This window comes from Melospiza melodia, chromosome 25, assembly GCF_035770615.1.
Source record: "Melospiza melodia melodia isolate bMelMel2 chromosome 25, bMelMel2.pri, whole genome shotgun sequence".
Lineage (NCBI taxonomy): Eukaryota > Metazoa > Chordata > Aves > Passeriformes > Passerellidae > Melospiza > Melospiza melodia.
In genome coordinates, this window is record NC_086218.1 from 4,690,929 (window position 1) to 4,714,798 (window position 23,870).

The 23,870-nt window shown below is 47.1% G+C and overlaps 1 protein-coding gene across 1 annotated transcript; it reads right to left on the reverse strand.

The window, feature by feature from the left end:
• Positions 1–21,507: 21,507 nt before the first annotated feature.
• Positions 21,508–22,440, reverse strand: LOC134429229 (olfactory receptor 14C36-like). Its single transcript, XM_063176351.1, has one exon. The coding sequence runs from the start codon at positions 22,438–22,440 to the stop codon at positions 21,508–21,510; it is 933 nt and encodes a 310-aa protein (XP_063032421.1).
• Positions 22,441–23,870: the final 1,430 nt, after the last annotated feature.

The following is a 23,870-nucleotide window of genomic DNA, read 5'->3' on the forward strand; positions in this document are numbered from 1 at the left end:
AAATGCAGGGGATCCTTGGTGAGTTTTGGCTGCGTGGCAGCTGATGCCCAATGCCTTTCTGCAGAGGCTGGGGAGAAGCTGCAGCAAGGCCAGGCTGGTAAACAGCCCTGCAGGGCATGGAAGCAGCAGCAGGGCATCGAAACTGCCATGGATCCATTCCCGCTGTTCCAGGCACGGCGTGTCCATACATGCAGCCAGAGCCCTCGGCTGCTGAGCCCCAGGACAAGGCTGAGGGAAATGCTCTCACTCTTCCCTTTGAGCACTTCTCTCACGTTGTGCTTCAGGATGTTGTTTGGCCCATGGTGTGGAAAGGGCAGAGGGGGAGCGAGGCTGCCATGGATCCCTTCCCGCTGTTCCGGGCTCTGCTGTGACATGGGGGACCCTGGCTCACTCTAGGATCTCTCCCAGGTCTCCTCCCAGAGCTTCATCCCACAGCTCAGCCCCAAGGGCCAGACAGGTATTAGGAATTTCACATCCTACCATTGGTGACTCATAGTCAGAATGCACAGGAAAACTCTCGCTGTGTTTCAAAATACCAGATGCTGTGTTGTTTCCATCCCACTGCAGATTTTCCATTGCCCCAGCCTCAGCCCCTGGCAGCCTGCCTGGATGTTCTCCCTGTGCCGCTTCTGCAATCCCACTCGTCCAGATCCTCCTGGTTCTGTGGGCAGCTCTTCGGGCCACTGAGGCCCTGTTCCTCCTTTGTTTGTGAGCATGACCGAGTGAGAGATGATTCAGGGGCTCAGCACCAAGGCCTCCAGCAGCAGTGGTCAGTTCCTGAGCGCGCTCGGGGGCCACAGGCAGCTGGCCATGGCTCTGGCAGGGATGTGAAGGGGAGGCCGTGCAGGGGAGCAGCCCCCAGAGCCCAGCCCTGCCCATGGGGGCCTGCAGCCCGTGGGGATGGGGCAGCAGTTTCTGGTTGTGAAAGTCCATCCGAAAATCCTTCATTTTTTGCCTCACAATTGTCATGAGAAAAGACCCCCGAAAGGTTAAAAACTGTTGAGCCACTTGGGAAAGAAAGTCTCATGCTTATTCAGTGTGTTCACAGGTGGTGTTTGCAGAACATGCCATGCTAAACTCGAAGGGGCATGCTGCTCTTTTCTGAACAATGGAACTGGACTTTCTTCCAACCTCCTGACTTGGCTGGACTGAGCTGGGGTGGTTCCCCCACTCCAAGAGAAGACCCCTCTCGCCTGCCTTCAACCATCATGACAGACAAACAGAGATGCGAGTCCCCTCATCAAGGAACCAAGACAAGACAAGGAACCCCCCGGCACCCTATTGGCACCCCCATTGTACCGCCTTGGCAGCCCCTGGCAACCTCCTTCCAGAGACTGGGACTGTACCCCCTCCCAGCTCAGGGAGGGGGGAAAAACTGCCCAGAGTAAACGTACCTGCGAGCATTCGGCCATGAAAACAATGGAATAACCTCCCCCCTCCTGCTGTTCCTATTCTTTTCCCCTCCATGGAAACCTAATTTCGGCCACCCTTCCCCCAACCAAGAACAGTATATTTGGGGTTCGGTTTCGACTGTCCTCTGAGATCTCCCCGAAGTGTGCACCAGCAAGTTTCAGCAGTGGGACCGCCAAATACATCACGTTTTGGTGGGTATAAGCCCCTCCCTAACCTTTTTTCCTCCCTCTTTCCCTTGTCTTACCCTTCTCTTCCCCAGATTCCTTAACCAAATGCATATTCAGTTGTGGTTATCATCAATAAAATTGCATCTTGTTGATTTGTTACTGCAAAACCCCTGTGCCTTTGTTGGTTATTCTTTGCACCAAAAAATCATTCATCACCCGTTCATTTTGGGCGGACCCTCACATAACTGGCGTCATGGACAAGGATTCCAGCAGCCAGTGAGATTTTGCAGGTTTTGTGTAGTCTGTAATATCCCACAGACTGCATACGCCAAAGCCAAATCTCACCCTCGACTGAGCACACAGGCTCCGGAATTGACACAAAAGATTTTTCAGTGCAAAAGCAGGGGAAATTGTTACTGTCATTTCTGTTTCTGATTTGATACCGGCACGGACACCGACACTGATACTCCTCCTAATCCTGATATTGATATTGGAATTGATGCTGTTATTGTTGTATTGGAGTTTTATCTGAACCTGTTACTGTTGTTACTGCTGTATTTGTGTACCTAGACTGTCTAAAAGGGGAGGGACAGACCTGAAGAAATTAAGCTGTGCCTTTTAGACAGATATTGTCCCTTCACCTACACAGGGAGCAAGGGGCGGCCCAGGGAAGGCTGAGTGGCTTTTTCCCTGTTCTAGGTTTCTGGTCCCCTCACAAAGAAAACATTTGTGTGTGAGTGTGTGTATCTGGATTGGCTGGAAAGGAAGGGACAAACTCAAGCAATTAAAACAGTGCCTTCCAGACAGATTTTTTTTCTTCAGCTATCTAGGGAGACGAAGGGGAACTAAAGGTCCATATGATTGTGTAACTTGAGTTCACAAATCAGCTCCCTGGTATAGTTCTTGTCCCTTCACACAAAATGAATGAAAATCTCAATCCTAAAGCAAAAGCTGACTTTTACTCGTTGCTTGCTAAACACAATGCCAAACCGTCATCTGGCGGAGAAACTTGGGCAGAGAACAATTGGTTTAATTTGGAAAATGTCATTGATAGAATATGTTCTCTGCAACATGAATCAAAATTCAAAATGGGTAAAAATAAAAACATTCTTTGCTCAGTCCTCGGAGCATGTCTTACTGCAGCCACAGAAAGTCGCTGTAAACGGAGAACTGAGGAAATGGTAATTATAGATTCCCTTCAAAATTTTGTTGAAATTTTGCAAAAACAATTAAATGAGGACAGAAATGAAATTTACACACTGCGAGCTGCCCTTAGGGAAGAACAAACCAAAACCATACACAAAATTAACTCCTCTACAGAGGAGGAAGGAAAAAGGAGGAAGGAAAAGGAGCACCTTGCATTAAAAAGATTTATCCTTACAAAGAACTCGAGGCAGCAAAACAAAACTATTCTTACAAAGAATCTGAAACAGTTAAAAATTGTGGGGAAAATTGTTGTCCCCATTTGAGACCTTTTATTAAAATTGAATATAATTATATTAATGATGAAGACCTAGATCCCCACATAACAACCAAAGAAACACCATTCAGCGCTACCAAATTAGCTAAATTGAAAAAGGAATTCGGTCGCCTTCCCCACGAAATGGAATATGTGTTCCGTGTGTCCCTCACTGGCGGAGACCAGATTAAGTTAACTGAACAAGAAGCCAGTGGTTACTGGGGACACGGTGTTTTCCTAACAACAGGAGATAAGCGTGACTCCTGGTCTCTAACACAACATGCAGCCTATTGAGCCGGGGGAATAAATCCCTTGGAAAGGGGTGATCCCCTAGCACTTGCCACTACCCCTGACCAAATCCTAGAAAGTGTACAAAAAACTGCATGTTTGCAAATGATTCATGAGAAAAAAATTAATGCCTGGTTTTGAATCCCCGATGCAACTGCCTGTGAAGCCTGAAATTATGACCCCTTTAATTCGTGGGCTTCCAGAAACATTGAAATCAACAGCAATCACTATTCAAAAAACAATTATGGCTTTAAGCCAAATAGATAGACTGGACAGATTTCTTAACAACTCCACTGATCAGTCTGAGTCTACTGACACTGCACCATCACCCTATACACCAACACAGACCCCCACAACACCATCTGATACATCTAGTAGCCGAAAGATTTGGACATGGAGTGAGGTAGCAGTTGATTTAATAAATTATTGTAGACAGTATGGGCCTGTAAAAACCCTGGAAGAAAAATCTGAAAAAACAAAAGGTATCCGATTTATGGGAACTCCTAACACTGAAAACACAGAACCAGGAAAACAAATTTCCAACAGACAACACTGGTGGATGCTGGGAATAAAGAAAGGGGTTCCCCAGGACATAATGGATGGTTTACCACTTGAAAAATTGCAGAAAATCATAACTAACTGGAATTTTAGGAGATAAAATACCCAGCCCAGTGCACCGATCCCCCTCCCTCACCAGAAACTAACAAACACTCCTACCAATACACAGTTCAGTACACACAGTACATCACAGTCTCTCCCGCAGAACACAGCCAGTGACCCAAAGTTAACCCTTCCCCAGTTTCTCCCTTGGAATCTGGGCAGTGAAACTGCATCTCAACCTCTCCCACAGAACACAACCAGTGAGCCAAAATTAGCTCTTTCTCAGCTTCCTTCACAGAACTTGCACAGTGAAACCCTGGCTGGGTGTCTCCTGAAAAGCACCAGCAGTAAGCTAGAAGTAACTCTTTCGCAACTTCTTTCACAGAGCCTAAGCAAGATAACTGCCCACCCGCCCATACCCCAAAACACAAACAGTGTTCTCTTCATCAACAGAGATTTCGGGAAACTAATATCTCCACCGCTTACAGGTGAGCGAAGGGACGGAGGTTGGGTTTACTTACGAATGCTCACAAAAATAAATCAGGAGACATGTTAATTACAGCAATCACGGGCCCCAAAAAAGTTCTGGTAACCTGTATTGTTGATACGGGAGCCCAGATCTCTGCACTAACACATAGAGATGCCCAGAAGTGTGGAGTTGTTCCAACAAAAAGGCAATGCTGCGTTCTTAATGCTTTAGGAACCGTCGAACCCATGAATGTTGCTTTAGTCAAAGTAACACTCCCTGGAGAAGGAAATCAATTGGTTGTCAAAATGGTAATTGGGGACATCCCGAATAATCTGCTAGGCATGGATGTCCTTGCAGGAAGGCCTTGGGAAGACACCGAGGGTTTCCTGTGGTCTTTTGGCACTCCACCACTTAATATTAGACTGCTTCAGGCCGCACCCGCACTGCCTTACAGTAAACCAATCAATATGAAACAGTATCCCTTGCCTTCTGGAGCCAGAGAAGGCATCAAACCAGTTATTCAGGAATTGCGTGATCAAGGAATAATTATTAACACACACTCCCCATACAATTCACCTGTGTGGCCTGTCCGAAAGCCTAACGGGAAGTGGAGGTTTACGGTTGATTACCGTAGGCTGAATGCCAACACTGACCCTCTGCCTGCAGCAGTGCCAAATATAGCTGAATCAATAACATCAATATAAGAAAAAGCTCACACAATCATGGCAACCATAGATGTTAAAGACATGTTCTTCATGATACCTATACAGCCCGAGGACATGGATCGCTTTGCATTCACATGGATGCAACATGGGACAACAGTACACATTCACCAGACTCCCTCAGGGATACAAACACTCTCCAACACTAGCACACCATGCTTTAGCTAAGGAATTAGAAAAAATACCTAAACCTGACACTGTAGCTTTGTACCAATACATTGATGACATTTTGGTAGGAGGAGAAGAAATTAAAGAGGTGGGGGATCTCCAGCAGAACATAATCTCTCATCTAGAGAGCCTTGATTTAAAGATTCCCTCAGAGAAAATTCAGAGGCCTTCTCAGGAAGTAAAATTCCTGGGAATTTGGTGGCGATCTGGCAGCACATGCATCCCACCCGACACTTTCACTTCTCTAGAGCAGATGAAAATGCCTGAAAACAAAAAAGACCTCAAGCAAGCCTTAGGACTGTTAGTATTCTGGAGGAAACACATCCCAGATTTTTCAATCATTGCTAGGCCCCTTTACAATTTACTGAGAAAAGGAATCAAATGGGATTGGACTCCTTCTCAGGAGGAAGTATTACAATTACTGATTTTTGAAGCCACAGCACATCAGGCATTGGGGCCCATTCACCCTAAAGACCCTTTCCAAGTGGAATGGGGATTTGCCTCCTCAGGGCTATCAATACACATCTGGCAGCGAGGTCCTGAGGGTCCAACAAGGTCTGTCAGCTTCTTTGGCCGTGGTTTTAAAGATGCTGAGAAAAGATACACTACCTGGGAAAAAGGATTGTTTGTTGTTAGCTTAGCTCTCATTGAAGTAGAGAAAATCACACGGCAGCAAGCTATCATCTTGAGAGGTCCCTTCAAGGTAATTAAAGCTGTCACAAACGGGACCCCTCCACCTGATGGCATAGCTCAAAAGTCGTCAGTCAGGAAATGGTATGTTCAAATAGAGTATTACTGCAATACCTTTTCTGTCACAGAAGGTGCTGCAAAATTCTTGGCAATACAAGACACTGAGAGCCTGGATAGTAGCCAAGACAAACCTGCTTCTGTAATAAAAATAGCACCACCATTCTCACCTGAAATAGCAGCAAACTGTTGGTTTACAGATGCTTCCTCAAAGCGGGAAGGAAAAATATGGAAATATAAGGCGGCTGCCTTACATATTTCATCTGGTGAAAAGATTATCACCAGATGGGGAGGGCAGCGCTCGGGTAGGAGAACTCATAGCCCTCTGGAGTGTCTTCCAGCGTGAGGCACAAAACACTTCTCCTGTTTACATCTATACTGATTCATATGTGGTATACAAAGGCTGCACTGAGTGGCTCCCTTTCTGGCAACAGAATGGCTGGGAAGTTAACAGAATCCCAGTGTGGCAGAAAGGTAAGTGGAAAGAAATCCTAGAAATCACCAGTAAAGGAAACTTTCTGGTTGGTTGGGTAGCTTCTCATCAAACAGATGGGAATCAAGCAGGTGAATGGAACAACAAAGTTGATGAACTGGCAAGGCTTAGCCCCCTGAAAAAAGAAACTATTTCAGAGGATTGGAATCAACTGTTAGAATGGTTACATGTAAAAAGGCAGCACACAGGTGCCAAAGATCTGTACCAGGAAGCACACGCCTGCGGCTGGCCAATCACCAGGGAAATGAATAAAACATTGTTATGGTTTGACACTGGCACAAGGCCAAACGCCCCCATGAAAATACACCTTCTCTGGTGTCTGCTGTGAGATTTTGACCAGGAATAAACAAAGCAGGCTCTCACTTGAAAAAAAGAGAAGTTTATTGACTAAACTACAAAAAACAATTACTAAACTACACACAAAAGGAAAAAAAAAAAAAACACAAGGAAAATGAAATCCTCACAAAAACACTCTCCTCCTCCTCCCCCCTAAATTCCCAATACAATACATCTTCCAAAATCACCATTTCTGGGTCCAGCACCACCCTTTAGAATGCTCAAACTTTCAGTTCCTCAAGAGGAGAGGGAGTCCTTCCATGTGTCGTGGTGGCCTTTTCCGTCCTTGTTCCGGTGCTCTCACCACCGAACAGGGATCAGGACTGCTTCCAGGGTTGTCTTTTTAAGGATGCTTTGTCCAGTTCCAGAAAAGCACAGTATCTCACCTTCCCACCTTTGGGACATCTGTCCCCCCCATATTTTATATACCCCCTGGGGCCGAGGGGTACCCACACTGAATCTTCTTTGGCTTGGGGACATTTCTCCCCCTGGACTCAGTCTCTGTATCACACGGAAACATGGCTCTGTCCATGGCTACACAAAAGAGTCCAGCATAAAATGCCACTCCATCTTCTCCATTCTTCTAACATCTCTCACTCTCTCTTTGGTCCAGACTTCCACCACTTGCTCATTTCCTTCGTCCTCCTCCACCCTTATCCCTCATCTAGGAAGGGTTAATGTTCTGTAAGGTTTTCATTGTCCAAAAAGGATTAAAAACTCCTCCAGGCGGCTGGACTCCTGGCTGCACCCCCCCCCCCCCATCTCCTCAGCCAGGCTGCCTGCTGCCAGCACATGTTTACTGAGTTTCAAGATAACGACACAGGCTGCACTCTCTCTCTCTCTGTGTCTGTCTCCAAGGCGGGGGGGGGGGGGGAACAGGCTGCCCATTGCTTCCCGGCATTTCTTTACTTCTTCCTTCCACCCTTGGGGGGGCCAGGCCTACCTCTCTCGGGCTGGGCTGCATGGCTTTTCCCCTCCCCCCACCCAGCCAGCAACTGGGCCGGGGGAGAGACACCCAACTCCTTCCCGCCAGAAATCCAAAGAGGCCTGCCAGCGGGAGAGCCCTGCTTTTATCCTGTGTTCTTGGAGGTGGATCCACATGCCTAGTGGTTGGGCCAGATGGCAATATCCAAATCTGAGCACTCATTGGCCCCATCCACAGCATCCCAGAAATCCTGTTTCCGGGTCAAACCATGACAAACATGCATATCAGCCTGCGAACAGTTCCGCAAGCGACTGGAAAGGCATCCTTTAGAGGATGACCCTCAGCATTTGAGGAAAGGTAAAGGCTTGTGGGATGTGTGGCAGGTAGATTATATTGGTCCTTTTAAGAAATCAGGAGGTAAACATTTTGTGTTAGTAGGAGTGGAAATTGTATCTGGGTTAGTACAAGCTGATGCTTTTAAAAGGCCCACAGGTGAAAATACAATTAAAGCTTTGCAGGGGTGGTTTGGAACTCTTCCAAAGCTGCAAGAAATTCAGTCTGACAACAGGTCTCACTTTACTGCCAAGGTGGTTCAGGATTGGGCCAAAGCCGAAGGCATAAAGTGGACCTTTCATACTCCTTACTACCCTCAGGTTAACGGGATCATGGAAAGGACAAATGGCCTTTTAAAGTGGTTCCTTAAGCCCCACAAAGCAAGCTGGGACTGTCGACTGTGGGCGGCTGTTAAAGAGGTAAATAGCAGGTGGGGAGTGAATGGCTGCCCCAAAGTCACCGCCTTTTACCCCACACCTCCAAGCATCATCCCTTCACTGGAAGGTCCTGACGATGCAAACAATCCATCACATTACCCTGGACAAACCTGTCTTAGTGGACCTCCCCACGGTGGGCGAGGTACCACTTGTGCTGAAAACCCCTCTGAATAAATATGCATGGGTATCCTCTGACGCTCTTAGAAAAGACCACGGCATACACACACGCTGGATAACCCCCTCATTTTAAACTCCTTTCTGCCTCTCAGTGGCAGGATTTTTTGTTGTTCTTGCTTTTACAGGTGAACCCCGAAGGACATGAGAATCATCTGAAAACATGATAACCTTACTAATACTTTTCTGCATTTTACCGCAATTTCATGGACAACCCCCTGGTGAGCAGCTGTGGCCTGAAGCCATTGTTCAGCACACCAGTGCCCTTGGAACCTATCCCAAGGGCCGTTACCCGAGCCTGGAAACCCTAGTGCAGCATGACTCCAATGTGTACCACCCGAATGAGTGGAGGTGGGACCAGAATGAGTTGATGAGAACCCTGATGGGAACGGTTGGTGAGTCAATTGTGGTAACATGCAGAAAAGTGGAAGGAACCCTCCATGAAAAGGCCACCTCCATCATAATTGCTGGAAATTTTATGGAAGCAGGTGGAAAGAATCATCTGGGCATCCCCTCAGCAAAATTGTGTCCCACAAAGAAATGGGGGTGTTCCAAAATAGAAAGTCCCCTTACTCTGTGTTGCCACCAGGAACATGTTGGTAGTTATGTTTCTAGTACCAAAACCACCAATGTTGCAATTACAAAAGATTATAATGATGAATCACTTGATTGCTGGTACAGTTTTGCTTTGACCAAACCCACTTATGTGACATGTCGTTGGGAGAATGACACAGCTAGTCCATTAGGACTGAGAGGCTTGGTTTACACATTTAAGATAAACACTGTACCAAAACCCACACTGAGTGCTGTAATTACACTCTCTCAGACCCTAAGTGCGAGCCTTTTTTTTCTAACGACACATCCCGACTGGCAGGGGCAGCAGAGAACTCCTTCGAGTGGCCCTGGTCTCATGCCTTCCTGCAATCCACCGGATCTATGGGAGATGTCACGGGTCTGAACTTGCTAACTGTAGTTACACATGAGGATATGTTGTACACCAGACAAGAATGGGAAAGACGCAAAACCTGGACAGTTCAAGGAATAGGGGGTGAAAAAATTAGTGTTGGGTGCCAAATGGTTAATGGGTCTAATTACAGCAAAGCAAGGTCAATCAGTGTTTCCATAGATCAGGAAAACGAACAGCAGCAAATCTGCACGCACCCAAGTGTACGGGATTGCTGGCACAGTTTCACATTAACCGGCACTACAGAGGTAATTTGTCTCTGAGCCAAGGACACTCAAGGCCTTTCTTTTAAATTTGTAAATAATGTTGAAACCACTGTTCCCACTGTTGCCACTGTTACCACTTCACCCATACCACCGGTCACACTCATCCCGATAATTTTCGAGATTGGACCTTATGTGATCAGGAAAACTGGCCAACAACAAATATTGTTCAATCCGGCATGGTCTCTCAAACAGGTAAAATTGCTAATGCAGAACAATGTTTCAGATATTGAACCAGCCTGTTCTCCGTTCCTGCAAACCTCTTTTGAAGGCTGGACCACTTGGCTTCGGAAATGAAGCTCCTTTAAGAGAACACCAAGGGATGTGACCAGTGTTGTGGGTACAAGATTGGGAATTCTGAATAGCATTGACTCTGAAGTACTAATGAACAAATTGGCTGCTACAACTAGGGACCTGACCGGATTGCAGCAACCACTGAGGTCATCTCTGTCAGCCTTAGGGACACATCGGTGGCTGCTGTCAAACATTTTGCCAAATTGGGAAAGAGTGAATGTGGATGATCACAAATTGGTAATTGATGCACTTAGTGCTACACAGAACAATGTTTCCTTAGCCCTCAGCTGTATCCAGGCACAATTGTGGATGCAATCTGTCTCTGCTGCAATTATAAGAGAAGGCGAGGAAGGCACCTTCCCCACAGAAATTCGGAAAATAATCTGGGACAGTGCCACTGAATTTGAAAGAGAATTCCAATCCTGGTGGAACCTGGTGAACTTCACCTATGATCCCATTTCAAACACAGCCACTGCTTTTGTCCTAACCATACGCAATGCCTCTGTACATTTGGTCTTCCCTGTTATTGCATTAGGATTAAACCATGACGGAGCTGTTCTCTATCCTACTGAACATAGGGGATGGGCCCGTCAGGTCAATGACAAATGGCAAACTGTTAACCTGGAAACTTGTATTGTCCAAGAACAGCAAGGGTTTATCTGTGAAAGCAATGCAATTGTAGCTCAGGATATCTGTTTGGACACAGAGCAGAACATCTGTCATTTCGAGATTCGTCCACATGAGGATACCCAGACAGTTCTTATATACATAGGCAATGGCTGTGCATGCTTTAGAACAACATGTGATTCTGTCTTTGTAGAAGATGTTGTGGTAGATACAAAGAATCATTCAAATTTTTGTGCTTGTAACTTTACTAAGATAGTAAGATGCGATTTCTCTTATGAAGCTCCAGTTACTTCTCACCACCTACTGCAATCCAAATACACACTGATCCAGAAGCTGATGCCCACTCCTATCGGAATGAACCTCACCCTCGTGGGACAACTATTGCTCCATCAAGACCTGATTGACATCCTCGAGAAAATCAAGGAGAGCGGACAGAAGAACCTGGTGACTGTTCATCACAACGTGAGACAAATACACCAGGTTATTGAGAGGGTAAAGCAGGATGCTGAGCATAGGTGGTGGGATACTCTTTTTGGGTGGTCACCTACTGCCACAGGTGTTCTGAACAGTGTGTGCCATCCAATTGTTGTTCTTTTGATCCTAGTTACAGCTTGGCTTTATCTTGTCAGCAGCCCTATTCATTTTGAATTGGAGAATGATGAAAAAGCTTAAGAGACTGTCAACTGTAGTCAGTGCACACCACTTAGCTGATGTACTCGATACAATAGATGTCCCCAAAACACTTGATATGAAACAGTTATGAATCAAGCATATGTGCCTTAGAACAACTTCTTAAATATCAAGTATAATTTACAGAAAGTTACTTAATTTTTAGAAAATAATTTTAAAAGATTATGATTATATTATTTGTTTGTTGTTTTGATTATTTGTGATTTGAAATTGTTAAACAAATGATATTGCTTTAATGGATTAATATTTTTTTTTGAAATTGTTAAAATTAATCATAATTTTTTGAAATTGTTATAACAAATAACCACGTGTGAAGTTGATATGATGATAGATATTAATTATGTTTATGTTTGTTGGTTCCCTTTTCCCCTCTTTCTTTTCCTTCTCTTCCCCTTTTATCCCCTCTTTCCTGTCATCCCTACTTTTCCGGGGTTATGCTACCGACGTGCAACAAGTTTCGAAGACACTCTAGAGCTCTGCTGATGAAGATTCCTCAAGACAATCATGAGTCACGGGGTCATGTAGAAGTCCATCCGAAAATCCTTCATTTTTTGCCTCACAATTGTCTTGAGAAAAGACTACCGAAGGGTTAAAGCTGCTGAGCCGGTTGGGAAAGAAAGTCTCCTGCTTATCTAGTGTGTTCACAAGTGATGCTTGCAGAACATGCCATGCTATACTCGAAGGGGGCATGCTGCCCTTTTCTGGACAATTGAACTGGACTTTCTTCCAAACTCCTGAGCTGGCTGGACTGAGCTCTGGGGTGGCTCCCCCCCGCTCCATGAGAAGACCCCTCTTGCCTGTCTTCAACCACCGTGACGGACCAACAGAGATGCGAATCCCCTCATCAAGGAACCAAGAACCCCTCTGGCACCCTATTGGCACCCCCATGGCACCCCCCGGCAACCTCCTTCCAGAGACTGGGACTGTACTCCCTCCCAACTCAGGGAGGGGGAAAAACCTAACGTACCTGTGAGCATTCGGCCATGAAAACAATGGACTTCTCCCCTCCATGGAAACCTAATTTCAGCCACCCTTCCCCCAACCAAGAACAGCGTATATATTGGGGTTCGGTTCGACTGCCCTTTCGAGTACTCCCCAAGACGTGTACCAGCGAGTTTCGGCGGCAGGACCCCGAAGACATCACGTTTTGGTAGCTATACTCCATTCCCTGACCTCCTTTCCTCCCTTTTTTCCTTGTCTTACCCTTCTCTTCCCTGGATCCCTTAACCAAATGCATATTTAGCTGTGGTTATAATCAGTAAAATTGCACCTTGTTGATTTGTTACTGCAAAACCCCTGTGCCTTGTGTTGGTTATTTTTGCACCCAAAAATCATTCGTCACCCGTTCATTTCGGGCGGACCTTCACACTGATATCCTGTATGCTTTAGATGCTTTTGTCTGGGAGTGCATGGACTCCATTTTCCAGTTCGTCTGGAGCCAGGGACGTGTCCTGCCTTCTATCTACCCAGCATTTATAAAACTTTTCCCAGTTCTCAAATGCAGAGCAGCTCTTTTTCCGTGGATTTCTAACTGTTATGGGCAAGCACCGTTTCCACCGGCCCTAGCAGAAGACCCGGTGGTGGATGAGATTTTGCTTCCCAACCCCCTTGCTATGCGGCTGGGGGGGGGGGGGGGGGGAGGGGTGAAACTTCGCCGGGCGAAGAAGATTTTTTTACTTTTTCTCCGGAGCCTGTGCAGATGAGCCGCTCTCCTCCCTCCCCTTTTCTCTCTCCGGGGGGATGGGAGGCGGCGCCACTCAAGCCACAGCCGGCCTCTCAGACTCCGCCTCCTTCAGACATGGGGGCGGCACCGGTCTCTGAGGCTTCCTCCATGCCCCTGCCAGAGCCGTCACTCCAGGAGATCCCGTCTCCGCCTCTCCAGGCGGTCCCGCCCGTGGTTTCACCGGCCTCCCCACCCCCGCAAGAACCTGTGCCCGAGACTGAAGAAGAGACAGAACTTCTGGTCCTGGTTGAGCTGTTGCTAGGCAACGACGAGGATGCGTCTCCAGCTTCAGGCTCAGCGTCGGACACGGCAGAAGAGACAGCACTTCCGGTCCCGGTTGAGCTGTTGCTAGGCAACAGCGATGCTCCTCTGCCGCTTCTCCCGGCTCCACTGTTGCCGTTATGTGCTCCGACGGAGACTGCGACTGCGCCTCCACAGCGGACCCCAGAGTCAGCGGCAGAAAACGGCGTTGAGCCCGCGGTACCCTTGGAGCAGCCCGCGGCTGATCTTACAATCAGCATGATTCCCTCCCCAGTTCCGGCTTCCCCCCCGCTGCTTCCACCGGATGTCCCAGCGGCTTTGCCGTTGTCGGAGGCTCTGCCCTCTGTGTCAGCGGCTTGTTCGAGCCCGGACCATCCCAGACTGGCTGCTCTAGCAGCTGCCCCGGTGGGGGGTCTCTCCTTCTGTGGAGCAGGGGCTGCCTGCCAGCTACTCTGGGGGCAGCCTGCCTGCCTGCGTTCAAGATCAGCATTCTCGGCAGGTTGGGAAGTGTTTGGTCGGTTGCTGTCCCATGGAGGCTGCCATCTCTGCCGCCCGTCTTGTGCCCTAGTGGCGAGGGGCAGGTGGGGTCTGCCGAAAGTTCTGCCTTTGGTCCCCAGCCCGGTGGGGGTGGTGCCGTGAGGCAGATGGGAGATAAACCTGATGCATTGCAGAGGCAGATGGCATTTCTGGAGAAGGCTTCTATTTCCACACTGCTGGCATGCCTCAGTGGTTTTGGGGAAAGAAAGCATCTCACTACCCAGTTTGGCCTGGGCCATTGGGCTCAGGAAGTTCCTGGGCCGAGCCCACTGCGTGGCCTCCTTATGTTTTTGGGGACTCTGGTTTCTCCTACCGGTCCTGGTCCCCCTTTGTGAGCCAGTTTTGGGGTTCCTGGTCCATCATGGGCCAGGGCCCCCAGGGTCTTTTTCCTTCTCTGGCACTGCTCTGCTCGGCTGCTGCTCTTTTGCTTTTCGATAAAAAAAAAAAAAAATTAAATTAAATAAAAAAGATTGAAAATAGCGGGCAGCAGCTATGAAGCATTGAAGGGCCAGAAAAGGACATTGCAGAAATTGTTTAAAATTGTGTTATGACTGTCAATGGTTTTTTGATAACTATTGATAGGATTCTTTTTGTAGCAAGTTTTTTTCAGGACCAAAAAGGACTCTCAGATATTCCAAGGGAAGCAACTTCGGCTCTTGGACTGTTCCTGAAACTCAGCTGCATGAACTTGAATTTTCTTTGTATTGGTTTTTTGCATTTTTCTTAGACTGTAGAATTGTTGTAGTGATTTGTTAGTGATTGTATATTCTACAGGTGAAGAAATTTCCTGTTCATTCCACATCAGCATTTTTCTTTTATATTATACAATTTAGAAAGGTGAGATGTCGCAGACATTTCTTCACAGAAATCCTTTCTTTCGGATTTCTGTGTCTTCTGGAGGTCAGAGGCCTCAGAAGACAAGGTAAACAATTATTATCAGATGCTGTGGAATGTAACAGGGGTTTCTTGATTGGCTCATTTTCTATGTTTATAATTAAGGGCCAATCACCAGTGCAAGCAAGGGGACTGAGTCCTTGGGCAAAACTTTGTTATTCTTCTTTCTATCTATTCTTAGCCTAGCCTAGCAGCTCTGCAAACCTCTCTCTGTATTCTTTTTAGCATAGTCTTAATGTATTATATATGATATATTAATAAATCAGCCTTCTGATTCAAGAAACAAGTATCACCGTCTCTCTCTCACCAGCAGCGACCCACTCAGGCGCAGTAATAAGCTCCAGCATCGAGACTTCCAGATGTAAGTAAACCATTCTTTCTATTTTTCCATGCAAGGTATTGCCCGGGGAATATTGGCTCAGGACTTGGGCCCATACTGAAGGGCAGTTGCTGACTTCTCTAAGCAGCTAGATGCAACAGCCAAAGGATGGCCAGGTTGCCTCAGAGCTGTAGCAGCATTTGTGTTGAATATTCAAGAGGCACCCAAGTCTACCCTAGGACAAAAATGACTGTGCTAGTGTCCCACACAGTGTCCACAGTACTGGAAGTAAATGGTGGCCACTTTGTGGCCACTGGCTCTCACCACAGAGGTTTCTGAAATACCAGGCCATCATGGTAAAGCAAGATGATGTAGAGATGGTAGTGACTAATATTGTCAACCCAGCTTCTTTTCTCAGTGGAATCAAGGAGAAGCAGTACACCATGATTGCCTGGAGACCATTGAAGCTACCTACTCCAGCCTCCAGCCACCCAGACTTAAAGGACACTCCTCTGGACGATGCAGAGACCTGGTTCACTGACGGAAGCAGCTACATTGCCCGTGGAATGTGACATGCAAAGTTCACAGTGACTACCTGCAGAGAGGTAGTAGAGTCTGGACCCTTACCAACAGGTACCTCTGCATAGAAGGCTGAGATAAATGCATTGACCCATGCCTTAGAACAGCAAAAGGCATTCAGAGTCATGCATGCACATGGAGCCATCTGGAAGGAGAGGGGACTGCTAACCTCACAAGGGAAGAAGAGACAATCCGGCTGCTGAAGCAGTTCAGCTACCTGAAAAAGCATATTAAGGCACACTAGAGAGTGAGCTTAAAATTGGAGGAGAGAAATGAGCTGGCAGATGGAGAGGCAAAGAAAGCAGCAAAGGGTGAGGTACAGATTTTCCTCGAAGGTAAGCCATAATACAATAATACTAACCAAAAGAGACGTACAACTGCAAGGGGTGGGCTACCATTGAAAGAGAGCTAGGAATCCCTTCCCATTTTCGTAGTTACTAGTGAAGGAAGGGCACTAGAAAACACACTAGGGCCTAACTACTTAAAAGCCTTTTATAGAGTGTGGCTCCTTTCTCAAAATGACCAAGGCTGCGAGTGTTACAGAGTGCATTGAAAGGAAGTGTTGACTTTGAATTAGTAATTTCCACAGGCTTTCTAGAACACACATCTGATTGAAACAATCGTTGTATCGTCAGGAATTTATATGCCACTATCACTCAGGTAAGCCGACAATGTGACCTTGCCTCCAGACTAACCCCAAAATACGCCCCCGACCAAAACTCGGTCAGACTGGGAGAGGCCATGGGCCTGTACAGCAGTGGCAAATCAACTTTTCAGAACTCCCAAGGAAGGGGGGTATCAGTATTTACTGGTATTGATAGATACATTTTCAGGGTGGCCAGAAACATTCCCCACCAGAACTGTCAAAGCTCAAGAGGTGACCAGATTATTTTTACAAGAAATAATACCACGCTTCAGAGTTCCAGCCACGATATCCTCAGATAAAGAATCACATTTCATTTCCAAAATAGTGCAACAGATTAGTAGCCATCTGGGCATAGATTAGGAACTTCACACCCCATACCACCCCCAATCAAGCAGCCAGGTGGAGAAAATGAATAAGACTGGGGCAAGAAGTTAATCTACCCTAGCCCAAGCTCTTCCACTAGCATTATTGCCAATTCAAACTAAACCTTGAGCTAAAGGAATGCTGAGTCCTTTTGGAATGCCTTATAGAAGACCATATAGAATACAAAGGGAATGTCCAGAATGTCCACCTAAATGGTGGCATTAAGCAAACAGCTCAGATTACATGTGGCTGGAACTCGGAGCAGGGAGTTAGATAGCCTGGGGATGATGTATATGTTAAGTCTCCTACAGAGAAGACTTCGGAACCACAGTGGGAGAGATCACTGCAAGTACTTCTCACCACCTTCACTGAAATCAAAATCAAGGAGCAGAATGCCTGGATTCATCACTCTCGGGTGAAGAAGGCCCAGAAACCCCTTAAGGAGTGACGCCAGGAGACAATGAACTGAGATTAAAACTTACTCGGGCAAAATGAGTACATTGCGGTCGGGAGTACCTCATATTTTAGTTTGTAGAATTGTTTTTTGTGTAATCATAACTGAAGTTTTAGAACTTGAGAGTACTTCTATTCAAAGCAATGCTGAATGGCCTTGGTCCCTGGCATTTAATCAGTATACTGGATCCATAGGAAAACCTTCTGAGATAAAAGATATAAACATATCTAATGTAGTAATCCACGAGAATCAGGTATATGAGGAGCAGGAATGGCAGGAACAAGAACTGTGAACACTTCAAGGAATCAGAGAAGAAGAAATCAAAGTAGGGTGCCAGGTCATCACTAGGACAGCTTATGAGAGACCAGATGTAATTAGTGTCTGAACCTCCCTGGTGTATATGAACACCAGGAAGTCTCTGATAGCCTAAGTGAATCAGACTGTTGGTGTAATTTCACCTTGATAGAGTCTGTAGAAGTGACCTGCCTTTGAGCTCAAATTACTATCAGACTTTCATTTGAATTCAAAGTGGACACTGCACTTTTTACCACAGCAGGGCCTTATACACCCCATACTAGTTCAGACTCTACCCAAACTCCAAACTTGAACCTAACGTAGTACAGAATGTGACTGAACAACAGCTATTATTCAATCCAGAATGGTCTCTCAAATGTGTGGAGTTGATAATGCAAATTAACATCTCAAAAATCCAACCAGCCTGCTCCTCCTCCCTAAAAACTTCCTTTGAGGGCTGGACAACATGGTTACAAAAACAGGCATATCTCAGGACAAGAAAGGAAGGAGCCAGCTCTCCTGGTGCCTAAAACCAGGAACACCAAGAAATCAGTTTCCTTAGGTCATTTTCCAAGCTGGTTGGCTGAACACTCAGGCAATGGCTGGTAAAGGGTGCTGAACTGCATGTAGTGAATTAACCCAAGCAAGGAAGGTGATTTTCTTTATTTATAGCTATCCCTTTTCCTACTGAGGTTTGGATCAGTGATTGTCCCAGTCTGAGGCGGTTGGATTCTGCTTAAAACAGGTAGAGAGAGACCCCCCTCCCTCAGAGCTCAGAAACAGGCTGTAGGATTTTCAGCATCACTTTTGTGCTGAGTGTTTCAAGTAGCAGAAACCTGATCCCAGTTTCTTCTGAGGCACTGCAATGAATTTAGGCTCTTCTCTCAGACTTCCCCTTCATTATTTACTTGAGGCTTGGACCTGAAGCTAGGGGCAAGGTGGGTGAGGTTTCGTAGACCAGGAGAGACATTCCTGCTTGCCACACATCTGGGAAATCAGGTGCTTTGGAGAGGGAAAGAGATTCCCTGAGGTCTCTACATTTCAGAACAAACATCTGCCTCAAGTATGACCTAAACCTCTGTCAGATACACTTGTGAAGTGTGTCTGAATTTGCAGTGTGAGCCCAGCACATCCCTCTGGCAGGGAGGGATGGTCATGGACAGAAAGCAGTTCCTGTTCCCCATAACAAACATCTAACTGGCATATTAGGGATAAGATTAGGAGTTTGAAATGGAATTGATTCAGAAATACTGGTGAATAAACTGGCCACTGCAGCAGGTAGCCTAACAAAATTGAAGCAGCCTTTATAGTAATCTCTATTGGTATTAGGAACTAGCCAGTGACAGATTTCAAAAGTACTGCCAAAGTAAGGAAGTATGAAAAGGCTGAGGACCAAGACCACAAGTTGATAGCAGAAGCACTTAGTACAGTTCAAGATAATGTGTCTTTAGCTTTCAGTTGTATACAAGCACAGTTATGGATACAAGCAACAGCAGCTCTGATCATATGGGAAACGGGTGAAGGTAATTTTCCAGCTGAAATTCAAGACATTGTGTGGGATAATGCAATTGATATTGAAAGGAAGTTTCAATCCTGGTGGACTATGGTGAATTTCACCTATGATTCTGTTTCTAAAGTGGCCACTGCCTTGTGCTTACCATACATAATGCCACTGTTTATGTTATCCATCCCATCGTTGCTCTAGGATTAAACCATGAAAAAACAATATCCTCCAGAACATAGAGTGTGGGCACGAAAGATGAATGGAAAGTGGCAGACAGTAAACTTAGAATCCTGCATTACTAGAGAACAGATGGGATTCATTTGTGAAAGCAATACTGTTAATGCTCAGGATGTGTGTTTGGACACTGAACAGAGTATTTGTCACTTTGAATTTCATCCAGTCACTGACCAGAAAACTGTGCTCGTATATACTGGAAAAGGGTGTGTGTGTCTGAGGACTGCCTGTGCTGCAGTAAAAATTGATAGCAATGATGTTATTCTGTCTAGTAGAAACCATTCTAATCTCTGTATTTGTAATTTTGTTAAGATTATTGGGTGTGATTTTTCGTATTTGGTACCAGTAACATCCCACCAGCTGATTAAAGCCAATTACACAAGGTATCACAAACTGCCACCTACCCCTATTGGAATGAACCTTACATTGGTAAAACAATTAATTAAGCACCAAGACCTATTGGAAGGCTTGAAAGGAGTCCAAGGAAGTGGAAAGAAAACCTTAATTACTGTCCAACATGATACAAAGGAGATAACCAGAGTTCTACAAAGAATAAAACAAAATATGGATCATCACTGGTGAGATGTGATCTTTGGGTGGTCACCAACTGCAAATGGAATCTTTAATAAGTTGTGTCACCCCATTGTAATTTAATAATATTAGTTGGGATAAGCTTAGGATTATCTATTATATTGTTAATTTGGAACTGGAGAATGCTACAACGAATAGCTGTACTAACATCTTTGTCAAAAGCACATGGTGAAGCACTAAAAGACACTTACTGTTGTGAAGGTTTTCATTAAGTAAAAGAATTTACTTATTTCCTAGGAAAGGGGGGAATGAGACAGAGTAAAGATCCATTCTGAATTAGGTGAAGTGTCTAAGAAAGGTGAAAAGTCTGTGAGGCCAAAGCTGAAGGAAAAACTAGCATGCCGAGACAGCAAGGAGACAGAGAAAGAAAAACAGAAAAGACCAGAAGGTCGATTTGCTCCCGACTTAGAAATTCCTTTGATAAAGAAGAACTGGTGCTAAATGTCACGCGGAATGAATATGTATGAACTTATTGTGAAACTGTATGCATATGCATTTGGAAGGGGGATAAAAGAAGACCCGAGGTCTTTAGAGGTACGCATGCCTTTTTGGGGGACTTGCGTCCGGCACGCGTTGTAATAAAAGCATACCGGGCTTTCCAACTTTTACAAAGTTGTGAGGTTTCTTCTTTTCTCCGCAAAACAACCATGGGGCCATTGTGACATTCTGGGGCCTCATGGAACCAAGGGCCCACTGTGGAACTGCAGCACCAATGAGAACATTGTGACAGTGTGAAGCCCCATTGAACCAAGGAGTCCATTGTCAAATATTGGGGCCCTATGGAACCCAGGAGACAAGTGTGACAGTGCAGGGCCTGGTGTACCAAGGAGGCAATTGTGACAATGAGAGGCCTCATGGAACCAAGGACATCTTTGCAGATGACACCAAGGTGGGTGTGAGCGTTGATTCTGTGGGAGCATAGGGAGGGCTCTGCACAGGGACCTGGACAGGTGGATCTAGGGGGTGAATCCAACAAGGTGAGGTTTAAAAAGACCAAGTGCCGAGTCCTGCACTTTGGCCACAACAACCCCTGCAACGCTACAGGCTGGGGACAGAATGGCTTGACAGCAGCCAGGCAGAAAGGGACCTGCAGGGAGTGATGGACAGCAGGCTGGACATGAGGCAGCAGTCTGCCCAGGTGGCCAAGAAGGCCAATGGCTCCTGGCCTGGATCAGGAATGGTGGGGCCAGCAGGAACAGAGCTGCTGTGCCAACACTGATCTGCCACCCAGCTCTGCACACAGACATTGCTGCTGCAGCTCCAGAGAAGGGAACACAGGGGCATCTATGAAAAAAAACTTGGCTGGGAGATCCTTTAGTTCCTTTAAAGCCACAAGAGTGCGGCCCCTCATTGACACAGTCTCTGGCCACAAGGAAGTTGGAGAGAAACAAAATGAGAAATGGCAAAAACAATGACATTCCTTTGTGGGCAATATGAAAAACTAATACAAAGGAAAAAAAGAACAAACCACAACCAAAGCAACAAGAAGTATGAAAGATGTCTTTTAGCAGAAGTGATTGGCAGAAATTGGCCAGCATTTTAATGTTCCTGAATGCATCCAGCCATCAGTCTCCACACTGCAGCCTTGAGCTCCTGGTTCCTCAGGCTGTAGATGAGTGGGTTCAGGGCTGGAGGCAGCACCGAGTACAGAACTGAAAGGGCCAGATCGAGGGATGGGGACGAGATTGAGGGGGGCTTCAGGTGAGCAAAGAGAATAGTGCTGAGGAACATGGAGATCACAGCCAGGTGAGGGAGGCAGGTGGAAAAGGCTTTGTGCCATCCCTGCTCAGATGGGATCCTCAGCACAACCCTGAAGATCTGCACATAGGAGAAAACAATGAACACAAAACAACCCAAACCTAAACAGGAACTACCAACAATGAGCCCCAGTTTCCTCAGTTTGGACTGTGAGCAGGAGAGCTTGAGGATCTGTGGGATTTCACAGAAGAACTGGCCCAGGACATTGCCATGGCACAGGGGCAGGGAAAATGTATTGGCTGTGTGCATGAGAGCAGTTAGAAAGGCACTGGCCCAGGCAGCTGCTGCCATGTGGGCACAAGCTCTGCTGCCCAGGAGGGTCCCATAGTGCAGGGGTTTGCAGATGGACACGTAGTGGTCATAGCACATGATGGTCAGGAGGAAAAACTCTACTGAGATGAAGAACAGAAAAAAGAAGAACTGTGCAGCACATCCTGTGTAGGAGATGTTCCTGGTGTCCCAGAGGGAATTGTGCATGGCTTTGGGGACAGTGGTGCAGATGGAGCCCAGGTCAGTGAGGGCCAGGTTGAGCAGGAAGAAGAACATGGGCGTGTGCAGGTGGTGGCCGCAGGCTACGGCGCTGATGATGAGGCCGTTGCCCAGGAGGGCAGCCAGGGAGATGCCCAGCAAGAGGCAGAAGTGCAGGAGCTGCAGCTGCCGTGTGTCTGCCAATGCCAGCAGGTGGAAGTGTCTGATAGAGCTGCTGTTGGACATTTTCTAGGGCTGAACATGTGGACCTGTTAATGGAGAAAGGACTGTGACAAGTCAGGAGAAGCTGCTCTGAGCCAAACCTGGGCCATTCCCTATAGCCTGTCCCACTGGGACTCACCCACCCTTGTTCCTGCTCTGGGAAAACCTTCACCCAGGTCCCTGCCTTAGCTCCAGTTGTGCTGGCTGAGTGTGCCAGGAGACGCCAGGCCTGTGCATGGGGGCCCTCAAGGAGCCATCCCTGCCCTACTGTCCTGGGTTTGTGGCCATGGGGCAGAGGGACAAGGCTGGATATTCAGGATTTGACAGGGGAATTGCTTCTAATGCAGACAGGCTCGCTAGCATCTGCATTCCTAGTTTTTTAGGGCATGGATAGCAGGAGCTGGTTTAAGGAATTGTTTTCCTACCCACACATCATTCCTGGCTCTCTGAGGTCAGAAATCCCCAGCATTCCTGCTGCACTCAGAGTTTGCCACTGCAAGATGAGAGAGGCAAAGGATTCCCTGTGGCTCAGGGAAGATGAGGGGCTGTATGGGCTTGTTCCCAGCTGCTCTGGCTTTGCACCTTTGGCTGAAATCAGAGCACAATCACACTCCTGAGTCACCCTGGGATAAACCAGACCCTGCCCAGAGCAGAGGGATCCCTGAATGTCTCACCCTCCCTAAAGGTCTCTGGGCAAGGTCTCATCACCCTCTTGTGCCAAGGACACTCACGGCTCCCTTGGCAAACCCAGCACCATTTCCTCAGCTCTGGCAGCTCTGCCCTTCCCCGTGGGACATTCAGGGAACTCCCAGAGGCTCTGGCACAGATTTGCACCCAGGAGGGCAGCTGAGAGCTTGGAAGGGCACAGCAAGGAGATCCCTGGCTGTGCCCATGATGGGATCTCAGGGAGGGGGCTCAGCTCATTCCCCTTTCCCATGGACTGCTTTGCCCACAGCCCCACAGGTGCCAGGGAAGCTTGGACACCCCATTCCCATGGACAGCCTTGCCTGGCAGGAATGCCAAGGGCAGTGCCTGACTCAGCTGCTGCAAATGCCAGAGCCTCCCTGAGAGCAGCAGATAACAGTGACAATATCAGGGCAGAGCAGAACCAAGAGAAGATGTTGTGGTGCTGTGCCTGAGAGGGCAGGGCAGAGACAGCCGGGCACTCAGGACAATGTTCCCATGCCCAGCTGTGCCTGGCACCTCCCACACACCAACCATGCCCTCATCCTGCCCCAGCACTGCTCTCTTCAGCCCCCTCTCCTTCCCTGAGCATCTCCCTGGGCCTGCACATTCCCTCCTGAGAGGAGCCTTGTCCCTGCCAGTGCTCACAGAGCCCATCCCAGCCTGTGTGCCCTGGCCGGGGCCCTACAGAAACCTTACTGTGTGCAGGGCCCTGGCTGGGGCAGGCTCTGTGTGCAGCTGGGCAAGGGCAGCTCAGGAGAGCCCTGCTG

What these genes read in the sequence shown, in the direction of transcription:
- LOC134429229 (XM_063176351.1), bottom strand. Translation starts at nt 22,440, where the DNA reads ATGTCCAACAGCAGCTCTATCAGACACTTCCACCTGCTGGCATTGGCA.